The sequence below is a fragment of the Microtus oregoni genome, unplaced genomic scaffold (genome assembly GCF_018167655.1).
Source record: "Microtus oregoni isolate MIOR12 unplaced genomic scaffold, Mior012 000031F_ref0000149, whole genome shotgun sequence".
Taxonomy (NCBI): domain Eukaryota; kingdom Metazoa; phylum Chordata; class Mammalia; order Rodentia; family Cricetidae; genus Microtus; species Microtus oregoni.
Genome location: NW_024543090.1, coordinates 27,017,513 through 27,038,044, shown reverse-complemented (window position 1 = coordinate 27,038,044; position 20,532 = coordinate 27,017,513). Strand labels below are relative to the sequence as shown.

General features: G+C 40.9%; 1 protein-coding gene across 1 annotated transcript in view; it reads left to right on the top strand.

Annotated features, from left to right (window-relative positions):
• The window catches only part of Secisbp2l (SECIS binding protein 2 like), a 49,501-nt gene that overhangs the window by 7,662 nt on the left and 21,307 nt on the right, over nucleotides 1–20,532 (top strand). The window contains exons 2-11 of the mRNA XM_041678809.1: nucleotides 651–832; nucleotides 2,511–2,835; nucleotides 4,319–4,454; nucleotides 8,901–9,127; nucleotides 9,392–9,416; nucleotides 9,882–9,997; nucleotides 16,125–16,259; nucleotides 18,588–18,668; nucleotides 19,250–19,417; nucleotides 19,551–19,692. Coding sequence (XP_041534743.1) covers nucleotides 651–832; nucleotides 2,511–2,835; nucleotides 4,319–4,454; nucleotides 8,901–9,127; nucleotides 9,392–9,416; nucleotides 9,882–9,997; nucleotides 16,125–16,259; nucleotides 18,588–18,668; nucleotides 19,250–19,417; nucleotides 19,551–19,692 — 1,537 coding nt within the window. The remainder of the gene's footprint in view (nucleotides 1–650; nucleotides 833–2,510; nucleotides 2,836–4,318; nucleotides 4,455–8,900; nucleotides 9,128–9,391; nucleotides 9,417–9,881; nucleotides 9,998–16,124; nucleotides 16,260–18,587; nucleotides 18,669–19,249; nucleotides 19,418–19,550; nucleotides 19,693–20,532) is intronic.

Below are 20,532 nucleotides of genomic sequence, written 5' to 3'. Positions count from 1 at the left end.
AATATTTTTTCATGTGGATATTTTCTCCAAGGGTAGTTTTTATATGGCTTTTAATTTTCTGGAACTGTATCATAAGAAAGATACTGAGGGAAGTCTGTGTTAGTGTCACATTAGCGTTTGGGTATCTACTGGGAGAAGTTTCTCTCACTTTTTTCCCTTTTTGTTTAACTATGGAACATAATTTTCTCCTTATGTTTTTGACTCATCTTAGACATTTCCTTGTAATTTAATGATACAAAACTTAATTTCCTGCAATGAACAGAAATAGACTAGTTTTTCAGTTACTCAGAGAAATGTAATTGTTGTCAGAGCTTGTGCCGAATGACTTTTCCCTCTCACAAAATTAGCAGAAAATACCATTGTGTTTAAGGAGCTGGATTTCTTACTACTACTGTACTTTTCGATCTGAGGTGTGACTTCCTTAGAGACTTGATTATTTTAGCAGCTTGATTGCATAAGAAATGATTTCACTACAATATTGTGACTTGTGCTAACTCCTTTGTTGTTTTCCTGGTTATTCACTTACTTGAAGTCGACACTGCCATTCATTCTGTGTGTGCTGTGAGGGCTGTTGGTGGAGATGCTTTGTAAGCACCAAGCTTGTGTTGATTGTTCATGTGTAACCCATGCACCCTGTGTTCTCTTTGAAGAATGTCAAGCTTTCCGCTGAAGTAGAGCCATTTATTCCCCAGAAGAAAAATCTGGACGCATTTGTGCTCCCTATGGCTCTCCCAAATGATAATGGAAGTGTTTCTTCTGGTGTTGAGCCAACGCCAATCCCCAGTTATCTGATTACCTGTTACCCATTTGTCCAGGAAAACCAGTCCAATAGGTAATTACATTATTCTTTTCTTTATTGGTGGGGATATAGAACTTAGCAAAGTACACTAATCTTTTTCTTTTGTAATTTTCAAACTTCAATCATTTATTTGTATCTTTTCAGAGTAAGGAAAATATGCAGAAATTTGAAAGCTGTCAACATGTATTATTTTCTTATTCTTTCTAAGAGGAAATGCATTTTTCTGAGCATGCCATTGAAATATATTCCTGTATAGTGATCTGTATATTCCCTGTATAGGGAAATGTGAAATATAAGAAATCTTTTTTTGAGATTAGATGCTTAATCTCATAACTGCCAGACAATGTCTGGCCCACGAAGACAATATTAGGGACAGGTGTTGGGGTGCTATGGTTGAGTGTGCGCTTCTGCGGATTTCCCTAATCTAGCAAAGTCCTGGTAGCATCTAGGGTGGGACCTGTGATAGTTGTGGTATGCTTGCTGATCCTTCCAGACATCTAATGGTGCCCTCGTTGCTATAGTTCATTGTATTGACAAATAGATGTACTTTCAGCTTGTTTCAAGTTATGTCACATACAGGAAATGCTATTTCTCAGCACTGTGGGAGAAATGGACGAGGCAGCGATGGCTCTACAGCTCTGTGCAGCCATCTGTGGGCTGAAGTAACGAGTATCTGCACGTCTGTAGCCCATCGTGGCACACTATCGTACCAGGGCACAGTCTTTGTGAAATTCTGAGTGTGTGGTTTATAAGGTCAGCAGACTCCCTTGGGAAATAGTAATGCCCCAGTGAAGGTTCTGAGTTTTTTACTACACACTTTTCAAAGTTAGACAAACAGTAGGAGCTAAGAATCCTTCTCAGATGAACTTAGACTTCACTGAGAATCTTTGAATCAGTTGTGTGTGGTGTCACAGACGTGTAGTTGAGGCAGGAGGATCATGAATTCAAGGTCATTTTTGAAGTCAAGGGTAGCCTAGGCGTCCTGAGAACCCTTTTTGTTGTCGTTGTTATGATCATGCTGTCAGATAATGTAGAACATTTTTATAAACTAAACTTAATAATACTAGTTCTTTCTGTAGCAAAATAGCCATGTGCAGTATGAGAAATTTAATTTGCCTTAATGTGAGGTAGTCATTAAGAATTCATGAGCAAGCCATCCTTCAGATTATCCTTTAAGTAGTTTTAGGATTTTGGTAGTCAGCCTTTTCTTCCGTTTTGCTTTGTCATTGCAAAGGTGAGGAAAAGGACCCCTTATTCCCTAACAGCAGTTGTTGGAGAGAGGGCTTCTAAGACAAGACAGCATCTTGTGGGTGCTTTGTAGGAACTGAGTATCAGTAAGGTCTTCTTCCTGACTTCCTTGGAGTTAAGTTGCCAAGGAGAGTAGCCTGGACGAGACCTGAATTGGCTTAATGATTAGGGGAAGAGGATGGTTGTGTTGCAGATGCAGAAGCTAGGGGTTTGAGAGGTTTGTAAGTAGTAAAGGATGTGGAATTTGGTAAGCTCTTAGGCTAGATCCCTTTATACTATCACGTCCGTTGTTATAAGTGCAGGGCATCTCTTAAAACGGCAGAGACACATGATGGCATTAGTTTTGCCTTTTCCCCTAGAATTATTGTGAAGGCACCGTTCTGTACGTCTTTATTGTTTGTTCTGCTTTTCTATTACTCTTGTACTTGTCAACAGATTTTTTTTTTTCTGTTTGGTTTTACAGACAGTTTCCTTTATATAACAACGATATACGATGGCAGCAGCCCAGCCCGAGCCCTACAGGTCCCTACCTTGCCTACCCCATTATATCTGCTCAGCCACCTGTGTCCACAGAGTACACCTATTACCAGCTGATGCCAGCACCCTGTGCCCAAGTTATGGGCTTCTATCACCCTTTTCCTGCACCTTACTCCAGCACCTTCCAGGCTGCAAACACTGTCAATGCTATAACCACAGAATGCACCGAGCGTCCAAACCAGCTGGGACAGGCCTTCTCTTTGTCCAGTCATCGGAGCCGCAATGGTAACAGAGGACCAGCAGTGTCAAAGGTGAGCGACCGCTTTCTTTGTGCGTGCTTTTAGAGACGATGTGTTGTTAATGCTAGTATAGATAATTTACTACTTGTATCCGCTGGTCTTTAATGCTTAATTTGGTACAATATTCATCACTAGTAGAAAGTGTTAAAGGCATATTATTAAAAAAAATATTTTTCCCGTGATATTTATTACCCCTCACCCTTGATTGGTAATGTAAAGTCACCTTTATGATCATTCATAGATCATAAACACACATTTACATAAACACAATACACAATTATTGCTAAATTATTTTTAATTTTGTTCTAAAACTGCACAGTGATGATGCCAACATTAAATGGATCACGTGGTTGAATGTTAATGTGCCTCAAGCTGTTTCAGTCTTCTGAAATCAGCAGGAGAGAGGGAAAGATTGGTGTTAGTGTTTCCTCAGATCCCTCAACCTCAGTGTCTGTATTCTGAGTCATTAGCAGGAATAGCACTTTGTCACGTGGGAGAGTAAGAAACAAGTAAGTGGTGAAGCCTCTGTTCACGGCCTCGTTTGACTTAAGCTGTGGGTATCCATGGAAGATGCAGCGCAGGGCTCCCTGGTTTATCCCAGGCTGCTTTTCTACTAAGGGCTTTCTTCGAAGCTACAGGAAACGCCTATTTATAGGCGACACTGTTGAGCTCGTGGAGGACGTTTCTCTGCTTTACTACTATGGAGAAGTATCAGTTTCCCGATTCCATTATCTAGCTTCTTAGTAAGAAAGTCTTCACTGCCTTTTGGCATGTTTTTTAAAAATTAAAAACAAATAAGCAGCTGAGATTACTTTGAAGAGATTTTTGCCTTGGTTCATGGAAATATAGTGGGTCAAGAGAACTCTTTCGGGAGTGAAAGAAAATAGGTATAAAAAACAAGATCATAGTAAAGCTTGTAGCTGCCAGATGTTCAAAGGATGGGACTTCTCAGAACGCCTGCCCAGCAGTTCAATTCAGGAAGTTGAAGTTAAATTCTTAGCTCTGCTGTGTAAGGAATTGCTGTTGAGGAATGATTATTCTTGTTTTTAAAATTTTAAAGAAATAAATCAGCTTTTTAATAGTTTCTGTTTGGACTCCAGAGTAGAAATGTTTTACTCATCTTTGTTATGAGTCTAAATTTAGTGACAGGGTAACTTTTCATGCTTTTATTATCCTTTAAGATAAAAATGTCTAGCCCTTCCTTCATATGGCATTATTAAAATCTTGTTAATTGTTAACAACTTAAAAAATAAAAATGAAAGTAAAAGCTAAAATTACCTCAGATTTTACTAATCATAGTGTTAATGGTTGTCTAAAAATATGTGTAAAATGTGCTTATGGTACATTGTTTAGCCTGTGGTACTTCTTAGTGAATAATTCCACAAAATCAGCTCAGAACCCCTGATTTATGGTATGTGTTGAGGTTTTTGTGTAGTGGATATAATGTGTAATTTGTGTTTATTATATTTATTGGTTTTTTTTTTTTTAAACTTAGCCACAGCTTTTACAGCAACATATAAAAAACAAAAGACCACAGGTGAAGAATGTGGCTACTCAGAAAGAAACAAGCTCAGCAGGTCCTGATAGCCGATCAAAAATTGTGCTTCTGGTAGATGCTTCCCAGCAGACTGGTAAGGAGTGATCTGTTTGTTTATTTACTTGTTTATTCTTGCACATGCGGGTAGATGTTTGTGTGCTGACTCCAAGTTGATGCTTAGTGTCCCCATTACTCGCCTTTCCTCTCTACATCCTCTGGCTGAACCTGGACCTGGCTGTCTTGGCTAGTCTGTCTAGCTAGCTTGTGTTAGGGACTCTGTCTCTGCCTGTGAACTCAAGACCAGTTCAGCTATATACTGAGAGCCTGTCTCAAAGAATATTGTATAAGGACTGGAGAGATGGCTCAGTGCTTAAGAAAACTTACTGCTCTTACAGAGGAATTCCCAGCAGCCATGCCAGGTGCCTCACAACTGCCTGTAAATCCAGCTCCAGAGTCTGGTACCTCTGGTCTCCACGAGCGCCTGCACTTACAGGCACATTACTCTCCCGCACTAAATATAAAAATGAATTTTAAAAAATTTGTAAATGTCATAATGAAGCTCGTTATTACATGTAAGTGATATGTGTTCTTAAAAGGTTTTAAAAAGATTTTTAAAATCCCCCAGACAAGGTCTGGTTTGACGTAGGTAAGGCAGCTTGTTGCTTTCTGTTATTCAAGTTTTTCTGTTGGATATTTAGTTGTATGACCTTTTGTATGTGCTTAGGTTCTTCAGGAGCAAAAAGGGGATCTGGGAATTAGTTAAAAGCCATCTGTTGATCGTCCAGTGCTGTGTGTTTTGTAAGGCTTAAAGCAGTGTGTTTGATACGCTGCCCTGCTTGGAGTAGTTATGGGGAAAGTCGTGTGTTCCCAGTCTGTTCCTCCTCACCAGGACTCATTTCTGCATCCTTTTGTAAACCTTAGCAAGGTTTTTAAAAGTACTGTATGGGCCAGGCTTGGTAGCACACACTGTTTTGTTTTTGAGACAGGTTTTCTCTGTGTAGCCCTGCTAACCTGAAACTCACTCTGTAGGCCAGGCTCGCATCAAACTCAAAGATCCGCCTGTCTTTGCCTCCCAAGAACTGTTTTTAAAGGAGAGTGCCATCATGCCTGCTTTTCTTTTCTCTTTCTTTTCTTTTTTTTCTTTTGTTTTTTTAGTGGTGGTGGGGGACACACACTTTTAATCCTAGCACAAGGAGGCAGAGGCAGGCAGGTCTGTGAGTGTGAGCTTAACCTGGTCACAGAGTGAATTCTAGGACAGCTTCCTGAAACATAAGAATTGGGAGTCATGATTTAAATAGATTGTATATGCTATAAGCATTTTCTTTTTTTAATTTTATGTATATGAGTGACCCGTCTTCATGCATACCAGAAGAGGAAATCAGATCCCATTACAGATGGTTTGAGTCACCATGTGATTGCTGGGAATTGAACTCAGGACTTCTGGAAGAACAACCAGTGCTCTTAACAGCTGAGCCATCTCTCCAGCCCCGCTACCAACATTTTCATTCCTTAGTTTGTTTTTAACTTCTGAGGATTACCTGGCAGCAATAAGAAATAAAAATTACTTAGTTTTGTAGAAGTAGATCTTTCCACTTGTAGCAAATTTTTACTTATTGTTATGTAATAAGGTGGCTAGAATCCAAAAAAGGAGCTGCAAGGTGGCTCAGCAAGTGAAGGATTTTGTTGTCTGTCACACTGAACAGCTTGAGTTCGAGTCCCCGAACCTACATAGTGATGAATAGATCCAGCTTCCGCAAGTTGTCCTCAGCCCCGCACTCAGGCCCACACACATACACACATAAAATAAATAGATGAAGTGTAAAAACACAGTTGTCTGGATACTAGATAACAGGCAAAGGTCAGCTGCGTTCCTGTGTGTCACAAACAAGCAGGTTAAGGTTTACAGCAGCAACAGCAATTTGGAGTTTCTGAAGTCCAGGAGTTTTTCTACTCAAGCTTAGGGGTACATGAGGGGACCTTAGAAAACTTGATTATCAAACACTAGCGTCCCCACAGTTAGTCTGCAGTTCAGTTACAATTAAAATCTCAGTAGGAATTTTTGGGGAACTCAGCAAAGTATTCTAAAACAAAGGAACAGTAATCTGGGAAGGGTTCTCTGTGCATTAAAGCTTAGAATTAGCTATAATGCTCTTGTTTTGGTCCCTTTTTCTTGTTTTTTCAAGACAGGGTTTATCTGTAGCTTTGGAGCCTGTCCTAGAACTAGTTCTGTAGACCAGGCTGGCCTCGAAATCACAGAGATCCGCCTGCCTCTGCCTCCCTAGTGCTGGGATTAAAGGCGTGCGCCACCACTGCCTGGCTGCTTAATGCTTTTTGAGTTAATTGACTTCCTTCTTTAACAATTCCATTCATATATGCAGAGAATTCTGTTGCCCTCACTCCCATGGTTATCTTCTCCCACCCACCAGTGTGCCCCATCTTCACCTTACAAATTCCTTCCCACATTACTGTTTTTCTCCAGGTTTATACTTTCAATGTAGTATATAAGAATCGAACAACAACCCAGAAACACATGCATGGAAATGACAAGGATAACATTGGAGGCCCCTAATTTATACCCCATTCAATTGACTGCAGATCGACCAAGACTTAAATGAGAAAGAAAGCCAGTGAGCAAAGAGAATGCAGACACTCCTTTGTGGCTGCCTGGCTGCAGAGGAGGAGCATTTCCAAAATTAAGAATTTTAATTAAAAAAAATAAACTATAAGCTTGGGAAAGCTTTTTATTATTTATTTATTTTACTGTGTCTAATGAGAAAAGATTAGTAAGAGTAAGAAAATTGGTGTACTATCCTTGGAACTTGGGGGTAAGGGAGCTGGAACAATTTTGGCTTTAGGGATCTTTCTTTTGATGCAGTTAATCCATAGGGGGTGTGTCCACATGAAGCTTCTCCTTTGAAAGAGATGTAAATTTATTATAGTGCAAGAAAAATACCAGAACCTTCCTGGTGTCAGAGGTGACAGTTCATGAATACACGGGGTGCTCCTCCATAGAATATATGAAGCCATCTTGCAGTAAAGTATGAGAACTTGTCGTAACACAATGACATACTATTAAACAACACAGCTCCAAATTGTATCGTCAGTTGTGAGGGAGGGATTGAAGGGAGAGGGCTCAGCAGTTAAGAGCAATTGCTGCTTTCCCAAAGGACCTGAGTTCAGGTTCTAATTACCTATGTTAGGGACTCACAAGTGCCTGTAACTCCATCTCACACAGACACATACACAGAAATCAACAAGTAATAAAATCTATTATTTAAAATTATGAACTAATGGAACTATAGAAGAAGGAAAAGTTGTGAATTCAGGTGACTGTAACAAGCTTTTTAGAAATGTCTTAATATTTGTGAAATTAAAATAGACATCTCAGAGGAAAATTTTCAGAAGTCAACCTAAAAGTAAAATTAATCAGAATTGTACAAAAGGAGAACATTAATAGCTAAAAACATCGGAAAAGATTCTTGACCTCATTATTAAATGCAAAGTACAAATTAAAACCCATAATAAGCCACCTTTTCTATGCAGCAGATAGGCACAAGTTACAGCTGGGGAGGCAGTGTCAAGTTGCTGTGTGTGTGAATCACTGGGCGTGCTATAATACTGCTGTTGGAATGTAGGTTGTTTTAACCACTTTCAAAACTGGTTTAGTATGATCAAGTTTGAATCTTTGTGTCCTGTACAACTCATTCACGTTTGCCTACGGAAGCTTCCGTGTGCACACGTTTGCCGTCATGTGTCTCAGACTTAGTTTTCATTGAGTTCTTCCTTTGACAGTTTCATGGACACATAACATACATTTTGATTGTTATGCACCGCTGCTTCCAATTAACAGTGGGTTGTTTATTTTGAGCTACTCTAACCATGTAATCATGGAACTCAGCTCTGCAGACCAGGCTGGCCTTGTACTCACAGAGAAACAGCCAAAGCATACTGTGAGCGGTAGAAAGGATGAGTTCATTGGTATGTCCTTGTAAAAGCAGTTTGTACTGCAGTGGCATTAATGAACTGGAGTGCCATGCAGCAGAATCTTAAAGCTGGTGTGGAAGTATCCTAGAGCCCATTTTGTAGACCAGGCTGGCCTCACAGAACTCACAGAGAGCCACCTACTTCTGCCTCCCAACTACTGGGATCAAAGGCCAGCCCATCGCTACCCAGCTGACTTTTTTTTTTAGGAATACAGAAATCTATGGAAAGTCTATACAGAAAAGGGAGTGAAAACTAAACCTAGGGTAGTGGTAACAGAAGAGGAAGGTAGGCTGGTGGGGCACGTATGGTGACTTTGAGAGACTCGTGATGCTTTTCTTCTTAAGTGGCTGGTGATTTTAGTATTTTATGACACAAATATTTTATTTTCATAATGATGCCATGTTCTATAAATTAGTATTTTATGTGATCTTTTCAAAGAGTCACATATTTATGTTTTTAGACTCTGTTACTTTAATTTTATTAGAACCTTAGTAATTTAGCAGGAATGTATAAATTTGGTCATCACAGAGAATTGTCCACTTGCCTTGCCTTGTAGATTTCCCATCAGACATTGCTAATAAGTCTCTCTCAGAGAGCACAGCTACAATGCTCTGGAAAGCCAAAGGCAGGAGGAGGAGAGCATCCCATCCTGCTGCAGAGTCCTCCAGTGAGCAGGGGGCCAGCGAAGCTGACATCGACAGCGACAGTGGCTACTGTAGCCCCAAGCACAATAACCAGCCTGCGGCAGGAGCGCTGCGGAATCCTGATTCTGGGACCGTGAATGTGTGTAATTCTTCACTTTCTTTGACTTTTTGTTTGTTAGTCCTACTGTCAGTAGTATATTGTACTCTTTGCTAAAACTGAAGGTTGCAGTTTTTTTCTTTTTAGCAGTCCTTAATGGTATTTGCTATTCATGAAAATATGAAACACTGTTCTAAGTTAGTAATAAATACATTTAATACTAGGTTAAATTATGAAACATTTGCAAAGTATGGCATGGTGACTCTTAACTAGAAACTAACCATCCTTTTTGTTTCATGTTTTTAGCATGCGGAATCATCAGGCTGTACAGGTACTTACTTATTTATTGGTTTTTCGAGACAGGGTTTCTTAATAGCTTTGGGGCCTGTCCCAGAACTAGCTCTGGTAGACCAGGCTGGCTTCGAACTCACAGAGATTTGCCTGCCTCTGCTTCCCGAGTGCTAGGATTAAAGGCGTGTACCTGCCCAGTCAGGTACTTATTTTTTTGCAGTGTTTTTTTTTTTTTCTGTATTTTCTTCCATTTCAAGTATTCCTTTAAGTGTGGCGTTTTTACTAGTGCTATAAACAAAACCTATAAGTCTCTAGTGATAGTTAAAAGCATATATAGTTTTGCTAAACAAGTTGAGAAAATGTAATCTTGAGCATTCTGTAGGATGATATTTGTTTTACTAAGAATGCACAATTCCATGTCTGTAGTGAGTGATTCAGTTGTTTAGATTTTTTTGCCTCCTTTATAAGAAAATCTAATCTTTAATATCTTATATGTTTGCTACAGGTGGTGTCAACTGGCCCAAAGTAACTTGCCAGGCAACCCAGAAAAGACCCTGGATGGAAAAACACCCAGCTTTTTCTAGAGGGGGGAGGCAAACTGAACAAAGAAATAATTCACAGGTACTTTGAGTGAGGCTGGACATTTGATTAGGTGTGAGATGGATGTTAAATTTATCATAATAATGGTATAGCAATTAGCAATCACATTATTCTTAAGTTTTAAAGGTGCATAAAGTTATCTAAATGTGAGCTACTGTGTGGTCTGTTGATAAAGCATTATGACCTGCGTTTGGATCCCCAGCCCTACTTAAAATACTGTCATGCTATAGTGCACATCTATAATTGCAGAGCCCTTGGAAGGCAGCCAGCCTAGCTGAACTGGTGAGCTTTAGGTTCAGAGAGAGACTGTGTCTAGAAACAGTAAGGTAAAGAGACAGAGGAAGGACTATTCATACGATTCTGTAGTAATCGTTATGCTTTGCGATGTCTTTAAAAAGGTGTTGTCTGCTGAGGAAGGCACCTGAGGCTCTCATCTGAGGAGCAACACAAACACAGCATGTGTGCATTTACATGACACAGGGAACTCTCATATCCAAAACTTTCTAAATGCTGTAGCAAATACAGTGTGAACAGTGAAACGACAATCTGTTGAGAGAAGGCGGTGAAAATGTGGGTGTGAACGGTACCGCCTTTCTACTTTCTGTCTGTGAGGGTATCATGTTAGAAAACTACACTCCACACCTGCTCTTTCACCGGCTGTGTCTGTTTCCTTCCATTTCAAAAATTGGAACCTTCTCTTAAAAATGGTTGCTTGAACTTAAGGACTATAGGAGTCTGTAAATGTCTAAACATGTATTTATTTATTTTGTGGGTGTGAGATTAGGATCAATCTCGGGTCATCAGGCTTGCTAGCAAACAACTTTGCCTGCTGAGCCATCTCCTCAGCCATGGGTATTTCAATGCAACTTATTAACATTCTTCTATGCTAGTGGCATTGTCACATTGGTGGCTACCTGGTGCCACAGTGTGGCTTGACTGAGCAGTTTCCTGATAGCCATGCAGAGTGGGGCTGTGCACAGCTGTGCTCTAACAGCAGCTCTATCTTCCTGTGTTGGTTAGCTATCAAATAGGGAATTGTTTATTGGCCATTATTTCTCCTTTTTATTTTTGATAGACTCTCCAGATTCTTTATGTCTAAGTAAGGAATGAAAGCTGTCTTGTAAATATGAATGGACCAAGATAACGAATTATGTATACCAGCTGCTGCCTACTCTTGGCCTCCCTGAGACCAATACTTCTTCAGATAACTTCTTGACTTAGGCTCTATGTGCTGTTGGACAACCAATAGTATTGCCCCTTCCCTGTGTTTCTGCAAAACCTGGCCATTTTTGGTCCCAGGCTTGTGAGGCAATCTAGCTTTAGCTTTTTTTTATGATAAAGATTAGACAAAACCTGCAAAATGTTTACTGAGTTTTTCTGTTGAAATTGAAATCGCCAGGTTTGCCAGGTTCCTGGTCTTAGTCCTGGCCTGGCTTTTGCTGTTGTTTATTTTGTGACTGCTTCCACTAAAGGAAATATCCCTGAGATGAAAAACATTGTAAAGGCTTTCTCTCTACCTGATAGCTGGAGGGGTAGCGGGGGGGGGGGGGGAGCTAAGCAGTAAGTGTATTTTACTTGCTTTGAGAGGGGTCTTCTCTAGAGCTGAGCCTAGCCTGGAACTTGCTGGGCAGGCCCGGTTGCTCTGAACTTGTGACCTCTCCACCTTAAGTTTCCTAGGTGTTGGCATGTGCCACTCCACCTAGTAAAATTGTTTATTTTGTATCTTTCTTCATTCTTAAAGTATTAGAGCCAGATTTTGGCAGTGTGTTGGCCTGACTACTACTGATGTTTTGTTGTCCCAGTAGTTTTCTTATGTATATACTTGCTTTTTTTCCCCCAAATACCAACTCCTTTTTTAAGTCAAAACATTATTCCCTTTTGCAATTTCTAATTGTTTTCTAGACTTTAAAAGGCTTTTAGAAGGTAAATCCAACAGAAAATATTGACTTATATTTTATACTAGTTGTTATTCCCTGTGTGTGTGTGTGTGTGAGTGTGTGTGTGTGTGACTGTGTGTGTGAGTGTGTGTGTGTGTGAGTGTGTGTGAGTGTGTGTGTGTGAGTGTGTGTGTGTGAGTGTGTGTGAGTGTGTGTGTGTGAGTGTGTGTGTGAGTGTGTGTGAGTGTGTGTGTGAGTGTGTGTGAGTGTGTGTGTGAGTGTGTGTGTGAGTGTGTGTGTGAGTGTGTGTGTGTGAGTGTGTGAGTGTGTGTGTGTGAGTGTGTGTGTGTGTGAGTGTGTGTGAGTGTGTGTGTGAGTGTGTGTGAGTGTGTGTGTGAGTGTGTGTGAGTGTGTGTGTGTGTGTGTGTGTGTGTGTGTTGCAGGTCGCAGATAACTTAGAGGACAGCGCACTCTTCCAGCCTTTCCTGGGTTCCAGGGGTCAGGCACGGTTAACCAGGCTTCACAGCTCCTCTAGCTGCTGCATTCTCTCACCAGTCCTTGTGCTAAGTTTCTATGGTGCAATGTTTCGAGAAATTTTTATCAGCGACTTAACTTTGATGCATAGTGATCTAGATTTTCAAAGCAGCAAACCACTTTTTTTTCCTACATAGGGTTTCTCTGTGTATCCCTGGCTGTCCAAGAACTCACTCTGTAGACTAAGCTGGCCTCAAACTCACAGAGGTCCCCCTGCCTCACACCCAATGCAGCAAATACTTTTACTCATTGCTTATAGCTAGGACTGGAGAGATGGCTGAGTGGGTAGGCGTGCTTGCTGTGCAGGCTTGAGGACCTAAGATTACGTCTCCACCACCTATGTAAAATGTTAGGTGTGGACATGCTTGCCTGTAACCCTGACACTCTGGGGGCAGAAACAAGAGGATTGCTGCAGCTTACTGGCCACCAGCCTAGCTGTGAGCTCACCGAGAGACCCTGTCTCAAGGGAGTAAGGCTGAGCATGACAAATGGGCGACCCAACTTCTTTGTCTGACCTCTGTACACAGATGCACATATACCTACCCAAACAAATGTGTATATTCTACACATGAAGACTAAATATTTAAAATACAAAAAAGAAGAAAGGAAAATCAAGGAGTAAGGGAGGAATGATAGAGTGCTTCAGGATTTTTGATTTCTGTTATGTTTTTGTTAGCTTTTTATCACTATTACAAGACACTTGGGCAAGCCAAATTTACAGAGATAAATGCTTTATTTAATTTCTACTTTTGGAGATCAGAAGTCCAAACAGCATGATGCAAGCCCTGGTGAAGTCTCCTAGCTTGTGATGGGAGTGTTTTAGTGAGGAGAGGGGATGAAACCACGTATAGAAAGTCAGGGAAAGAGACCTAGGGATCAGACTCAGCGTAGATCTTATCAACTGGCCAGCCTGCCCCAGATATCCACCTGGCTCTGCCTCCCAGCAGTCGGGTTAGAAATGCTTGCCACCACGCCTGGCTTTTAAAAATGGATTCTGGCAATCAAACTCAAGTCCTGGTGTACGACAAGCAAGTGCCTGAGCTCTTCCTATAGCCCTGGGCCCACCTCCTGAAAGTTCCACACTTCCCAATGCCACCAAGGCCTCCAGGAACCAAGTTCTGAAATAGGAGCACTTGAGGGGGACAATATCCAAAACAATTAGCATGTTAATTCGATTTTCAAAAGGTTTCAGTGTAGTTGAGCATCTCCATGTTTTGAGTTCTGTGCGTTTCTTTTTCTGTGAACTTGTTTGGTCATGTCTGTTTACATTTTGACTCTAGAACTATTTCTTTTTACTTTGATTTATTTTGAGACCAGGTCTTTGATGGAGGAAGGTCATTGGCTAATAAAGGAACTGCCTTGGCCCATTTTATTGGTTAGAGGATAGGTGGGAGGAGTAAACAGAACAGAATGCTGGGAGGAAGAGGAAGTGAGCTCAGTCTCGACAGCTCTCCTCTCGGGAGCAGATGCCTGAGAGAGACACCATGCCCCACTCCCGGGATGAAGCTCCTACCCAGGATGGACATAGGCTAGAATCTTCCTGGTAAGCGCACCTTGGGGTGCTACACACAGATGATTAGAAATGGGCTAAATTAATATGTGAGAATTAGCCTAGAAGAGAATGGGCCAAGCAGTGTTTAAATGAATACAGTTTGTGTGTTGTTATTTCGGGCATAAGCTAGCCGAGCAGGCAGCTGGGGTGCTGGGAACGCAGCCCCGCCGCTCCTATTACTACAGGTCTTGTTATGTAATCTAGGCAAGTCTTGAACTTGAAATCTTCTACCTCAACCTCCCAAGAACTGGAGCTACAAGTATGCCGTCATACCCAGCTTGACTCTTGATCTCTTTCCTCTTTTTTGTCCCTCTGTTTTTGTTTTATTCCTTATGCTTCTGTCGTTTGAGGCAGAATCCCACCCTGTAGCCATCCAGCCTGGAACTAGCTATGTAGACCAGGCTGTCTTTAAACTTGAGGTGATCCTCCTGCCTCTGCTTCCTGAATGCTAGGACTGCAGACATATGCTACCACCATGTCTGGTTTATATACTCACTTTCCATCAACAACACTTACTTAGGAGAATTGACAGGAAGCATTCAGTTATCCTGAGGTTATTGATTTGTTCAGAAGTTATTGGAATACTTGCTTCTCATGGACCTTGTGGAAACTTAATTTGAAAGTTTTAAGTTGTTAGCACTTTTTTCCTTTTTTCTTTGTTTGTTCATTTATTATTGATGACAGGGTCTCTCTGTGTAACCTTGGCTGGCCTGAAACTCACTTTGTAGACCATTCTCAAATTCACAGAAATCTGTTTGCCTCTGCCTCCTTAGTGTTGGCATCAAAGGTATTAATCACCATTCTTGGCAATCCTGGTACTTTTTGTCTCCACCTATAAGTATCAAGTTGCATTTATTTTTTAAAGAAAAACTGTTAGATATTTTTGACACCACCAATACATACATACTAACTGGTTCATAGCAGCAAGCATGGGAATGGCCAGGCGTAGGTCTGCATGTTGATTTCAGAAACTTTTGTCCTTAATCTCCTGACTGGCTCACGTTGTTTCCTGTTAGGATTTTGAGGTGGGTGTCAGCAGAGAGGAACTTCTCATGTCTCTTAATTTCTTCTGAGGGGGCGTTTAACGTCAGCTGACATAGGTTCTTAAGAGAAGTATCTTGAAGTTCTTAGAATGCTCACCATGCCTTTTCTTTGCCCTCTTACAGGGAAATGTTTTGCAGACTTATTAGTAAGATGTCTGAATCTGTGTGTTACTATGAAAAAGCACGGTAGACTTGATGCTTATGAGCAGAAAGGTGTAGTAAACCAAGGTCAAGGTACAGGAAGTTGGCTGTCTGGTGAAGGATTCTCACTGTTCCCTTAAGGGAAGAGCATCTGAGAGTCCTGGGTCCCTTTTATAGGCTTCATAAATCCCATCCATACTGCTCTGTTCTTGTGACCTAATCACTTCCAGAAGTCCCTGTCTCCCAGGGCTCAGGACTCGCCACATAGATTTGGGGGCATAGAAACAGCTCTTGTTTAGGTAACAGGAGAATAATAATGTGATTGGATAAAGTTCTATTTCCTTTCATTTTTTTCTTATCTGTTTTTTTGTTTTTGGTGGTAGGGTTCTTTATTAATGACTGAGAATCTTGCATTGTAGCTCAGCTACCTGGCACTGTTCATATTTCAGCCCCGGTCGGCCCTGACTGTGCAGTCCTGCCTCTCCCTCTCTATTGCTGGGGTTATAGGCCTCTGCCCTTGCCGTTTCAGCTCATTTTCTGAAGGCAAAGGTTCTAATAAGGTATTGCTAAGAAAAATTATCTCTAGGATTGCTGTTTTAGTTTAGGGTGACCAAGGATAACCTTAAGTTTTTGGTCCTCCTATCGCTCCTTGTTCTTGTAATCCTTTCAGGGTTGGCTCTTTCCACTCAGCAGGGTCCCTGGAGATTTTTTCAGGTGATAATTTACTAGCAGCCCACACTTCTCACTGGCTAATGAGTGCTTTGATGCATCAGTGCATCTGTTCGCCTCCTGGACCTTAGGCTTGTCAGGCCTGACAACAGTGTTCAGTTTTGGGGGCAGAAGACAGTCCAGTTGTTCTGGAAGCTTTAGCTGTTAAGATAAGCTGTGCTTTATAGAAGTTCCTTGGGTCACACACTTGTTCGTGCTCCTTTACAAGTTTGCTGTACTTCAATGACAAAGTTACTTGGAAATGATATTTTCTTTCCTCTGGGGTTTCTTAGGCTGGATTCAGATGCCGAGGACACAGTACTTCCTCCGAAAGAAGACAGAGTTTGCAAAAGAGACAAGACAATAAGCACCTAAACTCTGCTCAGTCTCACAGAAGGGACCTAAATTCTGACTCTTTATATTTTGAGGTAACTTTTTCAAATTTTATTTTTAAACTATTCTACAAAAAGTCTTCATAAGAAATTAATTAGGTATGTAATTATGTTATAAATAATGTTTGAGACTTAACATGTTACTCTGTCAGATTATAAATGACTTACTGTCTCGTTTTTGTCTTGATTGTATTTATGTAAGCTAACATCCCCTTTATTAATTTCTGTTTTGAGTGGTGTGTGGATTAGAAGCTGCTTTTGTCAGCATTGAGTATGTCAACTTTCAGATTTGAATAATTTAATCAAGATAATTTCTGCTCCCATTCAGGAGAATCTTGGAGAAAAAAAGAAAAACGGCTGTTTTCTTGGCTTTCCCAGCACATACATCCTAAGTCACTGTTTCTAGTGTTTGTTCAGCTAGCTAGCTTTTGTTCCAGCCAGGACTGTAACAGGAGGTGCTGTGTGGTGGGAGGATACAGATGTGAACATACCTTACACACAGTTTGCTGTAGTTGGACTAGAACACAGAACAAGCAACTTTGGGTGGATCTTAAAGAAGAAGTTTGTTGTTTGTTGTTGTTCCAACCATTCTTGGTAATTCTTTTGTGCAGCTCACTTCAGTTAGAGCATAGATTTTTATAAAGTGGGTTGTTAGATGTGTATTAAACTGCAAGTCTTGATGTTAGAGGACAGGGATTAGTATGTTAACTAAGCTGAATGATGTCCCACAGTAGCTGAGTGTGTCTGACCTACTCTGCCAGGAACAGTTGCCACCTTTAACTGGACAGGTACTCACTGACTTCATAAATAAAAAAGGTTCTAAGAAGCTTATATTAACATCAGTTAAAATCTGGAAACCATGAGCCAGGTATAGTGGTTTAAACCTGTAATCCTAGCTCTCCAGAGCTGAGAAGGGAGGATTGCCTTAAGCCTCTTAGCATGCACTGTAGTGTGAGAACATGTCTCAAGAAAACAAAACAAACATTAGGAAATTTAAATTCTTGGTAGATAATATTAGAATAAATGATTTTCTGTTAATATTGAAAAGGACTGCAACTTTGGTAATAGTTTCTAGGAAGACAGCATCCCCCCCCCCTTTTTTTTGCTTTTAAGTGACAGGGGGTCTCTGTGTAGCCCTGGCTGTTCTGGAAGCTCCTCATGCTTGCAGAGTGAGCACTCTCCCAAGCAAGTCCCTCCCTGCCCCACTCTCATGACCTCAACCTTCTCAGGAACGGGGCTTTGTGCAACGTTTTCATAAGTCCGGGTTAAGCAGTCTTTCTTTTCTTACTTGTGGATTTTATACAAGTTCAATATTTTTGGGACTGATAAACTATTACTTCTATTCCTTCCTTTTAACAAAAGTTCATTGTAATCTCAGAAGAATAGTTCAAGTATAAATATGATAATTTATTATAGGCACACTTGTATGATTGTTTCCACACAATCAAAAGAATATTGACTAAGAAATTAATTTGAATAAAAACATTGTAAAAGTATTTTAAACACTATTCTTCAAATTGTATGTAATAGGGAATAGAATACATTTTAAAAATGAATACTAAACTACTTAAAATCTCCAAATTATCTGAATGTGATAAATCCAGTTTGAATTCTTTTCAGTTACCTATATCCTGTCTTAGGATATAATTACTATAAGAATGCAAAAGGGGTTTCAGAAATTTAAAGGACGTACAGATGTGATATGACTTCATGCTTGAATCAAAAATAGGTTTAGCATGGGAGAAATAACATTTCCTTTTAAAGACTGACTTAGAATAGTTCAACAGTAGGATAAAATATACACTATTTTCCTACCTTTCAGAATGTCAAGCATAAAAGGTTTCCATGTTGGGTAGGTTGCTCATTGATAGAGTAGTTACCTAGAATAAGTAAGGCTCTGGGTTTGATGTCCAGCAAACACATGTGTTCACATGTATGAGTCCACACACACACACACACCACATGCACACATGCATGCACCCCCACCTACATACACCAGGACCCCCCCACATGCAGGCATGCGCACACCCATCCACACACACACATTCACATGTGTATGCATCCCACCCACACATACACCAAGCACACTCCCACATGTAGACATGCACACACACACACACACACACACACGCACTGAGCACATCCCCACATGCAGACATGCGCACATCCATACAAACACATGTGCATGTATCCCCCTACATACACCGAGCACACCCCCCACATGCAGGTGTGCACACTTGCACACCCATACACACACACACCAAGCACACACCTCACACAGACATGCAGGCATGGACACACACACACACACACTCCTTTGTAGGGTTCTGAACATTTTCACTGACATCAGGCAAACTATTTCAGGATGAAGATGGGTTTCAAGAACTAAGTGAGAATGGAAATTCTAAAGATGAGAATATTCAGCAGAAACTTCCTTCAAAAGTAGTAAGTAACTCCTTTCAAAATTATAAGAAAAATAGGATACCTTTTGAACTTAGCTATGTGGAAGGAAGTCTTGAGCTTGGTGGGAAGGACACAGGACACGTGGTGTGGGGATTCTATGGTAGTGTTTACTGTCAGCACCTGAGCCCTTACTGCAGTTGTACTCAAGTTTATGTGCAAATGTGTGTGGCTGGGAGCATGGCGTGCTTGAGGGAGATAGAGGACAACTTGTTCTCTCTGTCCATGGATGTCACAGGGAACCCAGGTTTTCAATCTTGGCCGCAGACTCCTGTACCTGCTGAGTCTTACTGTTTCTTTTCCTAAACAAAAGTAGTTTCTAGGAAATCTGCTGTTGTGTTTCTAAATGAGAAAGCAGTCAGTACTGTTGTACAGCGTACAGCTTATATAGAAATTTCCCCCAGACAAGCACCACATTCTAAAATGGTCCTCCTCTCACCCTACTCTTTATGGCCCTTAGTCCTCTGAGCCTCCTGTCCTGCAGCACCTGCCTCAGTTGGCTTTGTCTTTCCTTATGGTTTGACCTCTGTGAGATGACTAACAGATATGTCTCTCTTGCTTCATAGTTGGATGACTTACCTGAAAACTCACCCATCAATATAGTTCAGACTCCAATTCCCATTACCACGTCAGTTCCCAAACGAGCCAAGAGTCAAAAGAAGAAAGCACTAGCTGCAGCCCTTGCCACAGCACAAGAATACTCCGAAATAAGTATGGAGCAGAAAAAATTGCAGGTATATAGTCATTTTATTCACAGTTGTGATTGTTTGCTAGGCTTGGTGGGATGGACAGGGATGTCAAATGTAATTACAATTTCTCATACTTTCCTAATCATAAAAAATGAATCATTTCTTATTCACCTTTTAGGAGGCTTTATCAAAAGCAGCTGGAAAAAAGAATAAAACCCCTGTACAGCTAGATTTAGGGGACATGCTAGCTGCTCTGGAGAAGCAACAGCAAGCAATGAAAGCACGCCAGATCACCAACACCAGACCACTGGCGTACCCAGGTGATTCCTTAGTGTGGGGTATAGCTGTGTAATCTTTCTCTTTGTCCCTCTCTACTCTGCACTTGATTAGTCTCTCTCTCTCTCTCTCTCTCTCTCTCTCTCTCTCTCTCTCTCTCTGGTACAAGGAATATGGGTGTGCACACCTAGCATGCTTCAGGAGTCTGTCTTCTTCCACCATTGCTTCTGAGGATCAGTTGAACTCAGGTCATCAGGCTTGTAGTACAGACACTTACTGTCTTCCCTGGCCCCATTTTTTGTTTTGTTTTTTCTTCAAAGGATAAAATTAAAAAAAAAATCACAGGGTAATTTGGCTCTGTTAACTATGAAAGTATCCAATTAAATGACAAATTTTGATAGTTTAATATATGTAAATGAGACAATGATATGGCTTGCCACTGAAACTGTTTCTCTTGTAACCAACCTTGTCAGTTTTAGGGACTATTTGATCTCCCTCCTTTCCCTTTAGAGGGATAGGGATAGCAAAAACAAGGGAAGGGCATGAATTAAAAGGACTAATGGTGAGAAGCAGAATTTTCTGTCAGTTCTGTTCCCAGATTGTCCAGTTCCAGGAATATTGCTGAATAGGTAAAAAGATAGGAACGCGGCTGTATCTGTGTGCAAGATGCTAACATGTAGCTGCTCACTCATGTAGTGGAGACCTGTGCTTTGAGTGACTCTTGGTAGAGGTGACACTGAATGCATAGAGTTGCATGCTACTGAGATGTGAAGAGTGGCAGTCACCTCCCCCTGGATACAGCAGAGGAAGTGGCCTTTCAGCTCACAGCTTGGGTTCTAGTCAAACTGCTGAGCTTGGCCTCCTGCTCTTTGATTTGTTTCTTT